This window comes from Salmo salar, chromosome ssa05 (assembly GCF_905237065.1).
Source record: "Salmo salar chromosome ssa05, Ssal_v3.1, whole genome shotgun sequence".
NCBI lineage: Eukaryota > Metazoa > Chordata > Actinopteri > Salmoniformes > Salmonidae > Salmo > Salmo salar.
In genome coordinates, this window is record NC_059446.1 from 6,658,267 (window position 1) to 6,678,791 (window position 20,525).

General features: G+C 41.7%; 1 protein-coding gene across 1 annotated transcript in view; it reads right to left on the minus strand.

Moving 5' to 3' along the window:
- LOC106604166 (protocadherin-11 X-linked) overlaps positions 1–20,525 on the minus strand; it is a 258,929-nt gene that overhangs the window by 69,100 nt on the left and 169,304 nt on the right. The window contains exon 6 of the mRNA XM_014198585.2: positions 20,011–20,209. Coding sequence (XP_014054060.1) covers positions 20,011–20,209 — 199 coding nt within the window. The remainder of the gene's footprint in view (positions 1–20,010; positions 20,210–20,525) is intronic.

Sequence of the window (20,525 nt, forward strand, 5' to 3'; positions counted from 1 at the left end):
AGAAACAAAATAGTTGCTTGTGACAAATAAAAAATGAAATATGTCAAAACTCAATTCTAAAAATGAATTTATAACTTATAGTGAGTGATTCGTCAGTCCAGAATGACTCTAGATTCAGAATGCATTAGTTGCTATTATTCATGTCATGTTTTCTTATAAAATGGAAAAATGAGGATCGTGACTGTCAGGATTCATTCTACAAAGGTCACGGACAGGCTTATTTCCCGGAACACACCGTGTTACCCCTTGCAACATTGCATTATACACTTAAAATCAGCAATCCAATTTATCTTGTTATGTTAAAACGTCACGACGTCCGTGCTTTGACAATGATAATAGTGAAGGTTTTAAAATGCCCTCACCATATGTTCTGGAGTGGAACAACATGCTGTTCACCGGATATAAGGACAGTACAGGTCAGTAGACGTGTCCAAAATGGCACCCTATTCCCTACTGTATGTAGTGCACTACTTTTGACCATATTCCCTATATAGGGAATAGGGTGCAATTGGGGACGAGTCTGTTCAGCCTTCGGGGGACATATTGATGCACAGTTATTTCTGTCAATAAGTCCTTCGAAAGCCGAGTAAAACCCATCCTCATCTGTGAGACAGTCTGAATGTGAAAAATGAGAAAGGAAGAAATGAGACTGAGCTTATTAATCTATTCATAGTGCCATATCTTAAAGTAAAAGGAGAGTCAAACCAACCCCGACCTCAAACCTTCTTAAAAGCAGATGTCAACATAGTAACATACGCTGAGTGTACAAAACATTAGGAACACCTGCTCTCTCCATTACAAAGACAAACCAGGTGAATCCAGGTGAAAGCTATGATTCCCTTATTGCTGTCACCTGTTAAAACATCTTCAATCAGTGTAGATGAAAGGGAGGAGACAGATTAAAGGATTTTTAAGTCTTGAGATAATTGAGACATGGATTGTGTACGTGTGCCAATCAGAGGGTGAATGAGTCAGACGAAATATTTGAGTTTTTGAGTGTGTCAAGAACTGTAACGCTGCTGGGGTTTTTCACGCTCAACAGTTTCCCTAGTGTATCAAGAATGGTCCACCACCCAAAGGACATCCAGCCAACTTCACACAACTGTGGGAAGCATTGGAGTCAACATGGGCCAGCATCCCCGTGGAACGCTATCTACACCGTGTAGAATCAATTCCCCAACATATTGTACACTCAGTGTATACTGTAGATATCAACCTCGATTGTATTGACAAGCTCCTATCAATACCGTAGCTACTTAATACTGTCCATAGCCCATGATAACAACATGGTAGGTCCTAAAGGCAACAGAGCGGTGTAGTGTACAGTAAATGATAGGCCATAACATCTTAACATTCAATATCATCTACATATTCAAAACAAACCTGTTTGTTTGGGCTCACTAAGAGCATTTATATGAGTACATTCGTTTTATTAATTTATTATTTCATTAACTCTGCGCCCCCCCCCCAAAAAAAAACAACCCAGATTAGCTTTTTTTAATTAACTTTTAAAATATTGTATTAAACAACTTTTATTTTGTGAGAAACTGATACCTTTCAGTGATAACAACGTATTCATCACTGCCTTTTCAAATCTGCAATTTGTTGATAGTGTTTCCAACAGGATGTTTTTATTTAAAACTCAGATAAAGTTCTCCCCTTCCTAGGATAGGAAGTCAAAGTTCATAGAGAGAGGAAAAAGGAAGTCAGTGTCACAACGTCCACAGGTGGCGCCTCTCCCCGTTCGGGCGGTGCTCGTCGGTCGTCGTCGCCGGCCTACTAGCTGACACTGATCTATTGGTAATGTCTGGTTAGAGTAGCACGTGTTTTGTGTTTAGTAATTAGTGGGGGTATTTAGTCTGTCTGTTTTGTGTTTGGGGTTGTGGGGGATTGTTTCGTGTCTGTTGCTGTAGGTTTGGGGGAAATGTATGTTACTGTTCTTGAGTTACGTTACGCGTTTTGGGAATTAGGTTTGCTGGGCTGCGTCCCGCGTCTTTCTTGTTCGTGTTGGACTTGCCTTCTTCATTAAACACGTTAAACGTAGCTGAGTCTCCTGCGCCTGACTTCACCCCTCCTGCAGAACTATTTTATGACAGTCAGCTACTTGGCAGGATATATTCTCTGTTCTCTATGTTGAGCTGCTAGTTAAACATCTCAACCACAACCGTGATGACTTGAGCAGGCTTTCAAATACCTGTACAATTAAAATACCCATTCTCATGTTCGGGAAGTCTCATGTCTGGTTTGGCAGCTATTGATCCACTTCCGAGTTTGATCGTATCTCTGGACAATGTATTCTGAACTCTGCCGGGGTGAAATTCAAACAGCCCAGCACAAAAGCCAATGCCAACATTCCATTGTGTTACATTTCACTGACGCTGTGATTCCTAAAATGGAATCTACCTTGCCCCGCATATTGAACCGACTAGGATATATGGAGTTGCAAGAGATGGACTACATTCTTAAAGATCCAATCTAGTTGACTATGATCTTGATAAAACACCTTCAGTCCGTGCTTCATCATCAGTTAAGGTATAAGAACTGTTATGTGGTGCTGAATGATGTCTTAGACTGGACATCCTGGACATATCTAATGATGTCTTAGACTGGACATCCTGGACATATCTAATGATGTCTTAGACTTGACATCCTGGACATATCTAATGATGTCTTAGACTGGACATCCTGGACATATCTAATGATGTCTTAGACTGGACATCCTGGACATATCTAATGATGTCTTAGACTGGACATCCTGGACATATCTAATGATGTCTTAGACTGGACATCCTGGACATATCTAATGATGTCTTAGACTGGACATCCTGGACATATCTAATGATGTCTTAGACTTGACATCCTGGGCATAATGGACATATCTAATGATCAAATCAAATCAAAGTTTATTTGTCACGTGCGCCGAATACAACAGGCGTAGACCTTACAGTGAAATGCTTACTTACAGGCCCTAACCAACAGCGCAATTTTTAAGTAAAAAATTGGTATTAGCTGAACAATAGGTAAGTAAAAAGACTGAAAAATAACAGTAGTGAGGCTATATACAGTAGAGAGGCTATAACAGCAGCAAGGCTATATACAGGCACCAGTTAGTCGGGCTGATTGAGGTATTATGTACATGTAGATATGGTTAAAGTGATTACGCATATATGATAAACAGAGTGTATCAGTAGTGTAAAAGAGGGGTTGGCGGGTGGTGGGTGGCGGGACACAATGCAGATAGCCAGTCTTGAACGCTGAGCTGTAGTCAAGGAATAGCATTCTCACGTAGGTGTTCCTTTTGTCCAGGTGGGAAAGGGCAGTGTGGAGTGTGATTGAGATTGTATCATCTGTGGATCTGTTTGGGCAGTATGCAAATTGAAGTGGGTCTAGGGTTTCTGGGATAATGGTGTTGATGTGAGCCATTGTATTGGGTGTAGGGGCTGGCCAGTCTATATAGTTTATTGTGTGTACCGGCTAGCCAGTCTATACAGTGCATTGAGTATGGGGCTAGCCAGTCTATATAGTTTATCGTGTGTACCGGCTAGCCAGTCTATACAGTGCATTGAGTATGGGGCTAGCCAGTCTATACAGTGTAGTTTCGGTTGAGTCTAGCCAGTCTATACAGTGTATTGGGTGTATGGGCTAGCCATTATATACAGTGTATAGTGTGTATGGGATAGCCAGTCTATAAAATGTTTTGGGTGTATGGGCTAGCCATTATATACAGTGTATAGTGTGTATGGGATAGCCAGTCTATAAAATGTTTTGGGTGTATGGGCTACCCATTATATACAGTGTATAGTGTGTATGGGATAGCCAGTCTATAAAATGTTTTGGGTGTATGGGCTAGCCATTATATACAGTGTATAGTGTGTATGGGATAGCCAGTCTATAAAATGTTTTGGGTGTATGGGCTAGCCCGTCTATAAAATGTTTTGGGTGTATGGGATAGCCCGTCTATAAAATGTTTTGGGTGTATGGGCTAGCCCGTCTATAAAATGTTTTGGGTGTATGGGCTAGCCCGTCTATAAAATGTTTTGGGTGTATGGGATAGCCCGTCTATAAAATGTTTTGGGTGTATGGGCTAGCCCGTCTATAAAATGTTTTGGGTGTATGGGCTAGCCCGTCTATAAAATGTTTTGGGTGTATGGGCTAGCCCGTCTATAAAATGTTTTGGGTGTATGGGCTAGCCCGTCTATAAAATGTTTTGGGTGTATGGGCTAGCCCGTTCTATAAAATGTTTTGGGTGTATGGGCTAGCCCGTCTATACATTATGCAACCTGAATGATACTCCTTTAGATGCGGGAGGAAACATGGGAGACCATAACAGATACAGTGTATTCTGAAAGTTTTTTGTTACACCTTCCCCTTTTTCCACATTTTGTTACATTACAGCCTCATTGTAAAATTGATTACTTTTTTCTCTCATTATTAATCTGCACACAATTCCCCAAAATGACAAATTGAAAACAGGTTTTTATACATTTTTGGAAATGTATTAAAAATAAAAACAGACATTCCTTACATACATAAGTATTCAGAGCCTTTGCTATTAGTCTCAAAATTGAGCTCAGGTGCATCCTTTTTCCATTGATCATCTTTGAGATGTTTCTTCAACTTGATTGGAGTCCACCTGTAGTAAATTCAATTGATTGGACATGATTTGGAAAGGAACACACCTGTCTATATAAGGTCCCACAGTTGACACTGTATGTCTGAGCAAAAACCAAATCATGAGGTTGAAAGAATTATCCGTAGAGCTCCGAGACAGAATTGTGTCAAGGCACAGATCTGGGGACGGGTACCAAAATGTCTACAGCATTGAAGGTCCCCAAGAGCACAGTGGCCTCAATCATTCTTAAATGGAAGATGTTTGGAACCACCAAGGCTTTTCCAAACTTAGCAATCATGGGAGAAGGGCCTTGGTCAGGGAGGTGACCAAGAACCCGATGGTCACACTGACAGAGCTCCAGAGTTCCTCTGTGGAGATGGGAGAACCTTCCAGAAGGACAACCATCTCTGCAGCACTCCACCAATCAGGCTTTTATGGTAGTGTGGCCAGACGGAAGCAACTCCTCAGTAAAAGGCACATGACAGCCCGCTTGGAGTTTGCCAAAATGGCACCTAAAGGACTCTCAGACCATGAGAAACAAGATTCTCTGGTCTGATGAAACACAAATTGAACTCTTTGGCCTGAATGCCAAGCGTCACATCTGAGGAAACCTGTCACCACCGTACGGTGAAGCATGGTGGTGGCAGCATCATGCTGTGGGTATGTTTTTCAGCGGCAGGGACTGGGAGACTAGTCAGGATCTAGGGAAAGATTAACAGAGCAAAGTATTTGATGAAATCCTGCTCCAGAGCGCTCAGGACCTACGACTGGGGCGAAGTTTCACCTTCCAACAGGACAACGACCCTAAGAACACAGCCATGTCAATGTAGGAGTGGCTTCGGACAAGTCTCTGAATGTTCTTGAGAGGCCCAGCCAGAGCCCAGGCTTGAATCCGATCAAACGTCTCTGGAGAGACCTGAAAACAGCTGTGAAGCGACACTCCCCATTCAACCTGACAGAGCTTCAGAGGATCTGCAGAGAGGTACAGTATGGGAGAAACTCCCCAAATACAGGTGTGCCAAGCTTGTAGCGTCATACCCAAGAAGACTCAAGGCTGTAATCCCTGCCAAAGGTGCTTCAACAAAGTTCTGAGTAAAAGGTATGAATACTTATGTAAATGTGGTATTTCATTTTTTTAATTCAAATAAATGTTCAAAAAAATTCTAAAAACTGATTTTGCAATTTAATCCATTTTAGAATAAGGCTATAAAGTAACAGAACGTGGAAAAAGTCAAGAGGTCTGAATACTTTATGAATGCACTGTTGATATGCTGATGATTTAAAGCCATTTGTTAGAGATAGACTTCACATTATTTAAAGCCATTTGGTACAGATAGACTATTTAAAGCCATTGCGTTACATTGCCGCTACTTAAATTTAAAAAAATAAAAAAACACATTTATGACATCATCCAATGCCAATCTAAGTGAATCTTGAAAATGTTTGATTACAAACAGCTACCAGCTGGACCTTATATCTAATATGGAATTATTTGTTTACCAATGTTGACTTAACTTCAGTCAGTCCTTTAGGACCAAGCATCTTGTTATCATGGGCTATGGACAGTATTAACTTCAGTCAGTGCATGGCAGCACAACAAAGTAACTCCTAATGCTCTCAAAAATAGCTTTCTAACATGACATTTAGCAGACTCTTCTAGTGGAGGACATTCCAGTGATTTGAGTTGACTCCACCAGATCAATAGCTTGTCTCTCAATCAAACCGCTCATGTGGCATTTGTACCAGATGAAACACAGGTTCCCCTCCACATCACCTCTGAGAGACTCAGACACTTCCGTAAAATCCCACTGGATAGGATGGATATAGATGAGTCCATTTAAATCCCCCCAGACAGATGCTGAGACCTTAACCGGTCAGAAAAAAAGATATCAAAACTATCTGAAATCATCTTTTAAGGATCGTCGTAATGTATATAGGTTAATACTGACTGTTGCTTCATTTAGCTTTGTTGCTGGCTCACTGGCGCAGATGCTGTAAAAAGTTTTGGGAGCCTGCGGCACTGAGGGCTTATTATTATGTTAAGTATTTATTAACCATAAGAAAATAGCGAAAGCAATCTGGTGTAAGCATTCTAACTGAGCAGGTTAGATAGGCACCTTCATAATGCTGAAATACAGATACTAATCAAAACCTAATAACAAAAGATGGATAACACAGGAAATAAATAGGAAGTATCTTTATTTATTTTATTTTTATTTTACCGTTATTTTACCAGGTAAGTTGACTGAGAACACGTTCACATTTACAGCAACGACCTGGGGAATAGTTACAGGGGAGAGGAGGGGAGATGAATGAGCCAATTGGAAGCTGGGGATGATTAGGTGGCCATGATGGTATGAGGGACAGCTTGGGAATTTAGCCAGGACACCAGGGTTAACACCGGATGAATAACATAGGTAATAAAGATGAAGTATCTAGATCAATGAAAGATGGATAACACAGGTAATAAAGATGAGGTATCTAGATCAATGAAAGATGGATAACACAGGTAATAAAGATGAGGTATCTAGATCAATGAAAGATGGATAACACAGGTAATAAAGATGAGGTAGCTAGATCAATGAAAGATGGATAACACAGGTAATAAAGATGAGGTAACTAGATCAATGAAAGATGGATAACACAGGTAATAAAGATGAGGTAGCTAGATCAATGAAAGATGGATAACACAGGTAATAAAGATGAGGTAGCTAGATCAATGAAAGATGGATAACACAGGTAATAAAGATGAGGTAACTACAGTAGATAGAGTGCCATATACAGTATACAACTTTCTAAAGTTGTGTTGTTTCTGAGAACTGCAAATAAGGTTGAAGTCGGAAGTTGACATACACCTTAGCCAAATACATTTAAACTCAGTTTTTCACAATTTCTGACATTTAATCCTCATAAAAATTCCCTGTTTTTGGTCTGTTAGGATCACCACTTTATTTTAAGAATGTGAAATGTCAGAATAATAGTAGAGAGAATGATTTATTTCCATCAGACCCTCCTCTCCACCCTCTCCGAGTTGGGCATCTCCGGCGCGGCCCACGCTTGGATTGCGTCCTACCTGACAGGTCGCTCCTACCAGGTGGCGTGGCGAGAATCTGTCTCCGCACCATGCGCTCTCACCACTGGTGTCCCCCAGGGCTCTGTTGTAGGCCCTCTCCTATTCTCGCTATACACCAAGTCACTTGGCTCTGTCATATCGTCACATGGTCTCTCCTATCATTGCTATGCAGACGACACACAATTAATCTTCTCCTTTCCCCCTTCTGATAACCAGGCGGCGAATCGCATCTCTGCATGTCTGTCAGACATATCAGTGTGGATGACGGATCACCACCTCAATCTGAACCTCGGCAAGACGGAGCTGCTCTTCCTCCCGGGGAAGGACTGCCCGTTCCATGATCTCGCCATCACGGTTGACAACTCCCTTGTGTCCTCCTCCCAGAGTGCTAAGAACCTTGGCGTGATCCTGGACAACACCCTGTCGTTCTCCACTGACATCAAGGCGGTGACCCGATCCTGTAGGTTCATGCTCTACAACATTCGCAGAGTACGACCCTGCCTCACACAGGAAGCGGCGCAGGTCCTAATCCAGGCACTTGTCATCTCCCGTCTGGATTACTGCAACTCGCTGTTGGCTGGGCTCCCTGCCTGTGCCATTAAACCCCTACAACTCATCCAGAACGCCGCAGCCCGTCTGGTGTTCAACCTTCCCAAGTCCTCTCACGTCACCCCGCTCCTCCGCTCTCTCCACTGGCTTCCAGTTGAAGCTCGCATCCGCTACAAGACCATGGTGATTGCCTACGGAGCTGTGAAGGGAACGGCACCTCCATACCTTCAGGCTCTGATCAGGCCCTACACCCAAACAAGGGCACAGCGTTCATCCACCCCTACCTCTGAGGAAGCACAGTTCCCGCTCAGCCCAGTCAAAACTGTTCGCTGCTCTGACACCCCAATGGTGGAACAAGCTCCCTCACGACGCCAGGACAGCGGACTCAATCACCACCTTCCGGAGACACCTGAAACCCCACCTCTTTAAGGAATACCTAGGATAGGATAAAGTAATCCTTCTGACCCCCCCCCCCCCCCCCCAAAAGATTTAGATGCACTATTGTAAAGTGGTTGTTCCACTGGATATCATAAGGTGAATGCACCAATTTGTAAGTCGCTCTGGATAAGAGCGTCTGCTAAATGACTTAAATGTAATGTAATGTAATGTAATTTCAGCATTCATGTCTTTCATCACATTCCCAGTGGGTCAGAAGTTTACATGCACTCAATTAGTATTTGGTAGCATTGCCTTTAAATGGTTTAACTTGGGTCAAACATTTCGCGTAGCCTTCCACAAGCTTCCCACAATAAGTTGGGTGAATTTTGGCCCATTCCTCCTGACAGAGCTGGTGTAACTGAGTCAGGTTTGCAGGCCTCCTTGCTCACACATGCTTTTTCAGTTCTGCCCACAAATGTTCTATAGGATTGAGGTCAGGGCTTTGGGATGGCTACTCCAATACCTTGACTTTGTTGTCCATAAGCCATTTTGCCACAACTTTGGAAGTATGCTTGGGGTCATTGTTCATTTGGAAGACCTATTTGCAACCAAGCTTTAACTTCCTGACTGATGTCTTGAGATTTTGCTTCAATATGTCCACATAATTTTCTTCCCTCATGATGCCATCTATTTTGTGAAGTGCACCAGTCCCTCCTGGAGCAAAGCACCCCCACAACATGATGCTGCCACCCCCGTGCTTCACGGTTGGGATGGTGTTCTTCGGCTTGCAAGCATCCCCCTTTTTCCTCCAAACATAATGATGGTCATTATGGCCAAACAGTTCTATTTTTGTTTCATCAGACCAGAGGACATTTCTCCAAAAAGTACGATCTTTGTCCCCATGTGCAGTTGCAAACCGTAGTCTGGCTTTTTTATGGCCGTTTTGGAGCAGTGGCTTCTTCCTTGCTGAGCAGCCTTTCAGGTTATGTCAAGATAGGACTCGTTTTACTGTGGATATAGATACTTTGTACCTGTTTCCTCCAGCATCTTCACAAGGTCCTTTGCTGCTGTTCTGGGATTGATTTGCACTTTTCCCACCAAAGTACCTTCATCTCTAGGAGACAGAATATGTCTCCTTCCTGAGCGGTATGACAGCTGCGTGGTCCCATGGTGTTTATACTTGCGTACTATTGTTTGTACAGATGAACGTGGTACCTTCAGGCGTTTGGAAATTGCTTCCAAGGATGAACCAGACTTGTGGAGGTCTTTTTTCGGAGGTCTTGGTTGATTTCTTTTGAGCAAGGGGGCACTGAGTTTGAAGGCTTTGAAATACATCCACAGGTACACCTCCAATTGACTGAAATTATGTCAATTAGCCTATCAGAAGCTTCTAAAGCCATGACATCATTTTGTGGAATTTTCCGAGCTGTTTAAAGGCACAGTCAACTTAGTGTATGGAAACTTCTGACCCACTGGAATTGTGATACAGTGAATTATACCTGAAATAATCTGTCTGTAAACAACTGTTGGAAAAATTACTTGTGTCATGCACAAAGTAGATGTCCTAACCGACTTGCCAAAACTATAGTTTGTTAATAAGACATTTGTGGAGTGGTTGAAAAACTAGTTTTAATGATTCCAACCTAAGTGTATTGGAACTTCCAACTTCAACTGTACATAGCCCCACAATCAACAATAAAGTACAACAACCTACGTATAAATATATTAAATAAATACATATAATTACTAAACTGTGATTAGCTAACTGAAATATACTATGATGCAATAAATTACTAATCTGGTGTTAGCTAAGTGAAAAACTACTAAATAGATACATGTCATTATTAAGCTGTGGCTAGCTAACTGAAATATACTATGTAGATACATGTCATTATTAAGCTGTGGCTAGCTAACTGAAAACTACTAAATAGATACATGTCATTATTAAGCTGTGGCTAGCTAACTGAAAACTACTAAATAGATACATGTCATTATTAAGCTGTGGCTAGCTAACTGAAATATACTATGTAGATACATGTCATTATTAAGCTGTGGCTAGCTAACTGAAATATACTATGTAGATACATGTCATTATTAAGCTGTGGCTAGCTAACTGAAATATACTATGTAGATACATGTCATTATTAAGCTGTGGCTAGCTAACTGCATAATGGAGCGGAATATTAGGCCGGATGAAGCATCTGAGCTACAGTGTGTCTGTTCAGGTTTCCCCTGGATGCTAATAGCATCGCACCGCTAATTATGCATAACTCCGTTGGGCTGAATGGATACGATCACATTGCAAATGATAAGTCATTGGTCAGTGTCACAATGTTTCCATAGAAAAATTCAACTGGGAATGGAGATTTGCACAAATGAATGTAATTAACAATCACATTCATTACTTCTAATTGCGTAACATAATGAGTGCTCTGAAACTGAAACCCAGATTGGATTCATATTATATTAATACTTTTAGTGTACAGTAGAGCAGCATCCTCTTCCCCTAAGATACGACTGACTGCAATGTTTCCTAAAAACGTTGTCTGAATCTTTCCCAACTACTGGCAGATGGCAGTTCTCTGAGCTAAAACAGACAGACAAGAGAGCACCACACATAGGAGGACATGGAAATTCAACAGGAACCCATGTGAAATAGTTGAAACAGCATTGCAGTATGCTTTTATCAAATTATTGTACTCATCAAATTCAGAATGGTAAAAAGTTAATTGCGGGAGGCTGTGTTAGCTATAAAAGCCTCTAATCAGATTAAAGCACTCCGGAAGATAGGACACAGGTCATCCGTCTAGTTTTATAACATTACAATGAAGACTGGAAAGGTCAACCATTTTTTTTTAATTCAAGTTTGGAATAAATAATACCCCCCCCCCCCAAAAAAAAATTTTATAATCGTGCTCATAATTACCCAGAAAGCACTTAAGGGGAAAGTATACATCAAAAACTCTTACTGTAAAACTACAACTGTAAGTCTATGTACGTCTATGTCTGTAATCTCATTATACTTACAGTGTATAAAAAGGATTGGCTTATTTTAATAGCAGCTTTAGATCTTACAAAGACAAGGTATAAAGCTGGTCATTTGAAAGCCATATGCCACAGATTAAGATAAGATATAAAAAAACGCTTTATCTGTCTTTCATTGACTAATACACATCTACGAATGCTTTTAGCTGGTATGAAAGCTAGTGCTTTTAATTCCTTGGACTCACAATAATATAGGCCTAGAATTTGTGACATTATAAATTGTCTAGAGTATAAACTGTGTATTGTTTGAAAATTGTTGAAGGATTTGGTTTGGTTTGGAGATGTATAGACTTTTCAGCATCTTAACTTTGTCTGAGAGCTTACAACCACGTCATGACATGAGAACCATTCCCCAAAGACTTTTAGTATGCTATTACCCAGGGATCCCACATAATAGCATAATAACTATCCCTAAAACACACACACCAGATTTGATTGGTTTTGTTTTGGTGATTTTGATGTGAACTCGAAAACGTTATTGATTTTAATAATGGGCCATCTCACTGAGGGAAATACCATTAACTATTGTCACATCAAATACAGGATGTCTGGAATGGCTGTTAACATTGACGATACACAAATGAACAGCTCCTCTATCAATGTAAACATCTAATTATTATAATTTATTTGGAGAAAAACAACAAACTGAGTCAAATGATTATGAAGACCATGTTTAAGCCCAAATGACAATGCAGTCTGCCTGTTAAGATGCTGGAGAGTAGAATATAATCAGTCTGCCTGTTCAGATACTGGAGAGTAGAATAGAATCAGTCTACAGTCTGTCTGTTCAGATACTGGAGAGAAGAATATAATCAGTCTACAGTCTGCCTGTTCAGATACTGGAGAGTAGAATAGAACCAGTCTGTCTGTTCAGATACTGGAGAGAAGAATATAATCAGTCTGTCTGTTCAGATACTGGAGAGTAGAATATAATCAGTCTACAGTCTGTCTGTTCAGATACTGGAGAGTAGAATAGAATCAGTCTGCCTGTTCAGATACTGGAGAGTAGAATATAATCAGTCTACAGTCTGCCTGTTCAGATACTGGAGAGTAGAATATAATCAGTCTACAGTCTGCCTGTTCAGATACTGGAGAGTAGAATAGAACCAGTCTGTCTGTTCAGATACTGGAGAGTAGAATATAATCAGTCTACAGTCTGCCTGTTCAGATACTGGAGAGTAGAATATAATCAGTCTACAGTCTGCCTGTTCAGATACTGGAGAGAAGAATATAATCAGTCTACAGTCTGCCTGTTCAGATACTGGAGAGTAGAATATAATCAGTCTACAGTCTGCCTGTTCAGATACTGGAGAGTAGAATAGAACCAGTCTGCCTGTTCAGATACTGGAGAGTAGAATATAATCAGTCTACAGTCTGCCTGTTCAGATACTGGAGAGTAGAATAGAACCAGAACAAAAACAGATTGACATATAGCTAACTAGACAGCCATTTTCCTTTCCAAAATCCTTTTTTGGCAGGCAGCACATTTGTTATTGATAATTGGCACACTATGAACTACCTTGGCAATGGTAACCCACCAACTTCACAGCTATGAGAAACACAGAATTCAATGGTTACCTCGTCCATTTCAATGGTGATAGATCTAATTCACATCATCTGCATTTTAAGTTAACTACAAAGCGTTGTGACATAACCGAAAGGGACAGGTAATATTTAACGTTGTGTTAATTGTTTTGCACGTGTACATTTGTAAATGCCAGCAGTTAGGTGGCTTGGAAGGTGGAGCTAATAACAGACATGCTAATGACATTCATTTGTGCCTACAATCTGTTTGTCAAGATGGGAGGAGGAGGAGGAGGAGATATGAAAAACCTCAGCGCGTTGTGTGGCGGAGACGACAACATAAGATTGCTGACAGTCTGATAAAGTAAGCCTGGGGAAGGAAAGCAAAAGGGGCCATAAAATGAATGGCCTCCTAGCTCATAAATAACAGAAACATAAATGTCATATGAACTTTATTTCAAGAGCGGGTGGTCTAATAAAGATGCAGTTTTAAAGAGGAGTTGAGAAATTCATTGTCATAAGAAGGCCACATCCCCAGCCTGTTCCCAGAGAGTTACTCAGTCCATCGTTGGCATTCAAGACCTTGCTCATACCAAGCACCTTTTCGGAATACAAAGGCTTAGAAGTTAGGTTTTGATTCTCCACCTCTCTCTTTCTTTTCCCATGTTCTGCCTGTTTTACTCCTATAACTACACCCCTCTTTTCTCCATCTCTTTTCCCTTTCCCTCTTTCCCTTGTTCTTGCCCTTTACAAATTGAGACGACGAGATAAGAGATTGCCCCTGCCATGGCAGCCTGCTGCCCATTGATAAAACCATATCTAATCTATCTAGGGCCCGCTGCGCCACCAATGCACTCATCTCTGAGTCTGTCAACAGAGAGAGAGAGAGAGAATCTGTCTCTTCATTCTCTCCTTTAGAACCGGGAACTAAAGCGTCACGTTTTATCTGTGAACATTTTGGGGGAGGAGATTAACTTTCCATGTTCTTGGCAAAACATACATGTCAACCAGTCTCCGGGTCTTCTTGATTTGTGTGGTGGAGATGTGTCTGATGGTTCAAACCTGCATTTTGTTACGTGAAAATATATTTGCTGCGTTTCTATATCATGAACTAGTCCTACTCTTCTACACAGCAGCTAATATTACATTGGTATGAATTACATTTGGTGTGATAGAAAAAAAACAATAAAAATGGACTATTTAGCCACACAGTGTTAAGGATGACTTTCTGGTCAAATGACTGGTCACATAGTCCTCTTTTAATGTTTGGTTCATTCCAGCGCTTGGACTCCACCACCACATGACATTAACGCAGGGATTAAATACAATTATAATCTGGGTGGTTCGAGCTCTGAATGCTGATTTGGCTGAAAGCCGTGGTATATCAGACCGTGTATAACGGGTATGACAAAACAGTTTTTTTTTTCACTGCTTTAATTACGTTGGTAACCAGTTTATAAGAGCAATAAGGCACCTCGGGTGTTTGTGGTGTATTGTCAATATACCACGGCTAAGGGCTGTAAACCAGCAGCATACTACCCTGCATCCCCCCTGCTTGCTTGCTTCTGAAGCTAAGCAGGGTTGGTCTTGGTTGGTCCCTGGATGGGAGACCAGATCCTGGAGTGGTGTTGGAGGGCCAGTAAGAGGTACTTTTTCCTCTGGTCTAAAAAAAAGAAGTAAAAATTACAATGCCCCAGGGTGTCACGATCGTCGTAATAACATTCAGGACCAAAGCGCAGCGTGATATGGGTTCCACATGTTTAACGAACGAAACGTGACGCAAATGAAGTGCTCACAGGAAACTACACATAAACAGCCTCTGATTGGGAACCATACCAGGCCAACATAGACATAAACAACCTAGATTACCCACCCTAGTCACATCCCGACCTAACCAAAATAGAGAATAAAAAGGCTCTCTATGGTCAGGGCGTGACAAGGGCAGTGATTGGGGACATTGCCCTGTGTATGGTGCCATCTTTCAGATGAGACATTAAACAGGTGTCCTGACTCTCTGTCGTCAATAAATATCCCACGGCACTTATTGCAAGAGTAGGGGTGTTAACCCCTGGTGTCCTGGATAAATCCCCAATCTGGTCCTCATACCATCATGGCCACCTAATCATCCCCAGCTTCCAATTGGCTCATTCATCCCCCTTCTCTCTCCTGTAACTATTCCCCAGGTCGTCGCTGTAAATGAGGATGTGTTCTCAGTCAACTGACCTGGTAAAATAAGGGTTAAATCAAGGGCTGTATCCAGGCACTCTGCACTCTGCGTTGTGCGGAAGAACAGCCCTTAGCTGTGGTATATTGGCCATATACCACATCCCCTTGGGCCTTATTGCTTAAATATACATGTTGAATTTAGCATGAAATGTAAAATTAAATTCTCCAATCTCCAAATAATGTTCAACATATTGTGTTCTAAGGGAATCTACCACTGTTTGATAAGGCAGTTTTATGAACCACACAATGTTTACATCATTGAATATTAATCAGAAGGTGAGCAGCAATTACAGTACATCCAAATATAAATCATCACTATGCATCACCGTTATCGTCATGGGTATGATTTAAATCACTATGCATCACTGTTATCGTCATGGATATGATTTACATCACTATGCATCACCGTTATCGTCATGGATATGATTTACATCACTATGCATCACCGTTATCGTCATGGATATGATTTACATCACTATGAATCACCGTTATCGTCATGGATATGATTTAATAAAAAGCAGCTGAGTAGGAGCAGGGGATGGGGGGAAAAGGACAGGGGGAAAGGATGGGGGAAAAGAAATGATCTACCGAACTGGTTATAATCATGAGAGACTTCTATATTCTGTTTTCTTGGTCTAATAACATCTATCTGTTTATTATCATGAGAGACTTCTATATTCTTTTTATTATTTTTTTACCTTTATTTAACCAGGTAGGCTAGTTGAGAATAAGTTGTCATTTACAACTGCGACCTGGCAAAGATAAAGCAAAGCAGTGCGACACAAACAACAACACAGAGTTACATATGGAATAAACAAATACACAGCCAACAACACAATAGAAAAAAAAGTCTATCTACGGTGTGTGCAAATGAGGTAAGATAAGGAAGGTAAGGCAATAAATAGGCCATAGTGGCGAAACAATTACAATTTAGCAATTAATCACTGGAGTGATAGATGTGCAGAAGATGAATGTGCAAGTAGAGATACTGGGAGCAAAAATACATAACAATATGGGAATGAGGTAGTTGAATGGGCTATTTACAGATGGACTATGTACAGGTGCAGTGATCTGTGAGCTGCTCTGACAGCTGTTGCTTAAAGTTAGTGAGGGAGATATGAGTCTCCAGCTTCAGTGATTTTTGCAATTCGCTTCAGTCATTGGCAGCAGAGAACTGGAAGGAAAGACGTCCAAAGGAGGAATTGGCTTTGGGGTGACCAGTGAAATATACCTGCTGGAGCGCATGCTACAGGTGGGTGCTGCTATGGTGATCAGTGAGCTGAGATAAGGCGGGGCTTTACCTAGCATAGACTTATAGATGACCTGGAGCCAGTTGGTTTGGCGACAAATATGAAGCGAGGGCCAACCAACGAGAGCATACAGGTCGCAGTGGTGGGTAGTATATGGGACTTTGGTGACAAAACGGATGGCACTGTGATAGACTTCATCCAATTTGCTGAGTAGAGTGTTGGAGGCTATTTTGTAAATGACATCGCTGAAGTCAAGGATCGGCAGGATAGTTAGTTTTACAAGGGTATGGTTGGCAGCATGAGTGAAGGATGCTTTGCTGCGAAATAGGAAGCCGATTCTAGATTTAATTTTGGATTGGAGATGCTTAATATGAGTCTTGAAGGAGAGTTTACAATCTAACCAGACACCTAGGTATTTGTAGTTGTCCACATATTCTAAGTCAGAACGGTCCAGAGTAGTGATGCTGGACGGGCAGGCAGGTGCAGGCAGTGATCGGTTGAAGAGCATGAATTTAGTTTTACTTGCATTTAAGAGCACTTGGAGGCCACGGAAGGAGAGTTGTATGGCATTGAAGCTCATCTGGAGGTTAGTTAACACAGTGTCTGCTTAAGGTGGATCAGAGAATCACCAGCAGCAAGAGCGACATCATTGATGTATACAGAGAAAAGAGTCGGCCCGGGTATTGAACCCTGTGGCACCCCCATAGAGACTACCAGAAGTCTGGACAACAGGCCCTCCGATTTGACACGCTGAACTCTGTCTGAGAAGTAGTTGGTGAACCAGGCGAGGCAGTCATTTGAGAAACCAAGGCTGTTTAGTCTGCCGATTAGAATGTGGTGATTGACAGAGTCGAAAGCCTTGGCCAGGTCGATGAATACAGCTGCACAGTATTGTCTCTTATCGATGGCAGTTATGATATTGTTTAGGACCTTGAGCGTGGCTGAGGTGCACCCATGACCAGCTCGGAAACCAGACTGCATAGCAGAGAAGGTACGGTGAGATTCGAAATGGTCAGTTATCTGTTTGTTAACTTGGCTTTCGAAGAACTTAGAAAGGCAGGGTTGGATAGATATAGGTCTGTAGCAGTTTGGGTCTAGAGTGTCTCCCCCTTTGAAGAGGAGGATGACCACGGCAGCATTCCAATCTTTGGGAATCTAAGATGATACGAAAGAGAGGTTGAACAGGCTAGTAATAAGGTTTGCAAAAATTTTGGCAGATAATTTTAGAAAGTGAGGGTCCAGATTGTCTAGCCCAGCTGATTTGTAGGGGTCCAGATTTTGCAGCTCTTTCAGAACATTAGCTATCTGGATTTGGGCGAAGGAGAAATGGGGGAGGCCAGGTGGAAAGAATGGCTAGCCGTAGAAAAATGTTTATTGAAATTCTCAATAATTGTGGATTTATTGGTGGTGACACTGTTTCCTAGCCTCAGTGCTGTGGGCAGCTGGGAGGAGGTGCTCTTATTCTCCATGGACAGCGTCCCAGAATGTTTTTTGAGTTTATGCTGCAGGATGCAAATTTCTGCTTGAAAAAGTTACTCTTTGCATTCCTAACTGCCTGTGTATTTTGGTTCCTAACTTCCCTGAAAAGGTGCATATCGTGGGGGCTATTCGATGCTAATGCAGTACGCCACAGGATGTTTTTGTGCTGGTCAAGGGCAGTCAGGTCTGGAGTAAACCATGGGCTATATCTGTTCCTGGTTCTACATTTTTTGAAAGGGCCATGCTTATTTAAGATTGTAAGGAAAGCACTTTTAAAGAATAACCAGGCTTCTTCTACTGACGGAATGAGGTCAATATCCTTCCAGGATCCCCGGGCCAGGTCGATTGAAAGGCCTGCTCGCTGAAGTGTTTTAGGGAGCATTTGACAGTGATGAGGGGTGGTTGTTTGACCGCAGACCCATTACGGATGCAAGCAATGAGGCAGTGATTGCTGAGATCCTGGTTGAAGACAGCAGAGGTGTATTTGGAGGGCAGGTTGGTTAGGATGATATCTATAAGGGTGCCTGTGTTTACAGATTTTGGGTTGTACCTGGTAGGTTCATTGATAATTTGTGTGAGATTGAGGGCATCAAGCTTAGATTGTAGGATGGCCGGGGTGTTAAGCATGTCCCATTTTAGGTCACCTAACAGCACGAGCTCTGAAGATAGATGGGGGGACAATCAATTCACATATGGTGTCCAGGGCACAGCTGGGGGCAGAGGGTGGTCGGAAAATGTTATAGTTAGAGATGGAAATTTCAGGGTTTTTGGTGGCCTTCCTAAGCCAGGATTCAGACACGGCTAGGACATCCGGGTTGGCAGAGTGTGCTAGAGCAGTGAATAAAACAAACTTAGGGAGGAGGCTTCTAACGTTAACATGCATGAAACCAAGGCTTTTTTCGGTTACAGAAGTCAACAAATGAGAGCGCCTGGGGAATGGGAGTGGGGATAGGAATTGCAGGGCCTGGTTTAACCTCTACATTATTTAATACTGTATATTATACGGTGTATAATACTGCTCCACCTGTTGTATATGATGCTGATTTCACTGTACTTGTGCATGTGACATTAAAAGTTGATAGAGTGCTCCTCCTATTGTTAACCCCTTATAGAATATAAAACGGGATTAAAAATCATGGCTAGTTTATTGGCCAGACTAAGTTTCTGTTGGCCAAGGGCCAGGTCTTTCTTGAAAAATAGGTATTTTGATCTCAATGGGACAACCTTGTTTAATGGACATTAGGGAAAATGTGCCATAAAGTTTTGTATACCATAAATATACCATAAATATAAACGAGTGTGCTCTTCCTATAAGATAAACCAAGTGATGAATTAGCATGACCAGTTTATTACAGAGAGAAGCTCTTTCTCTCTTCCTATAAGATAAACCATGTGATGAATTAGCATGGCCAGTTTATTACAGAGAGAAGCTCTTTCTCTCTTCCTATAAGATAAACCATGTGATGAATTAGCATGGCCAGTTTATTACAGAGAGAAGCTCTTTCTCTCTTCCTATAAGATAAACCATGTGATGAATTAGCATGACCAGTTTATTACAGAGAGAAGCTCTTTCTCTCTTCCTATAAGATAAACCATGTGATGAATTAGCATGACCAGTTTATTACAGAGAGAAGCTCTTTCTCTCTTCCTATAAGATAAACCATGTGATGAATTAGCATGACCAGTTTATTACAGAGAGAAGCTCTTTCTCTCTTCCTATAAGATAAACCATGTGATGAATTAGCATGGCCAGTTTATTACAGAGAGAAGCTCTATCCCTGGTCTTCAAATGTATTTTTAACTCAATGGGAAAACCTGGTAAAATAACAAAAAAAAAAAGAAAGAATGTAAGTCCTTCGACAGTAGCCACTTACTGGACTCAGGGTCAGAGTTTCCGTCTCCCTCGGTGCGGCTGTTGGGCGAGGTCTGTTGGTAGTACTCTTCCCGGGGGAAGCCGAGGGGGAGAGGCTGAGTGGTGCTGGCAGTGCTGCTGGGCTCGTGGTCCCCTAGACCACTGTCGCTACAGCTCTCCTGAGAACCGTCCGGGAGGTGGAACGTCACGCGACGCTGGGTCTGACGGAAACACAACAAAACACAACGTTCATTTAACATCACTGGTGGTTGATCTAAAAAAAACACAACACCAAAACAAAACGTAACTGTAAATACTTTAACGTCACACAATGCTGGAAACACAACGTACATTTAACGTCACATGATGCTGTGTCTGGAGGGAAACACATGGAAACACAACATTAATTTAACGTCATGTGATGCTGTGTCTGGAGGGAAACACATGGAAACACAACATTAATTTAACGTCACGTGATGCTGTGTCTGGAGGGAAACACATGGAAACACAACATTAATTTAACGTCACGTGATGCTG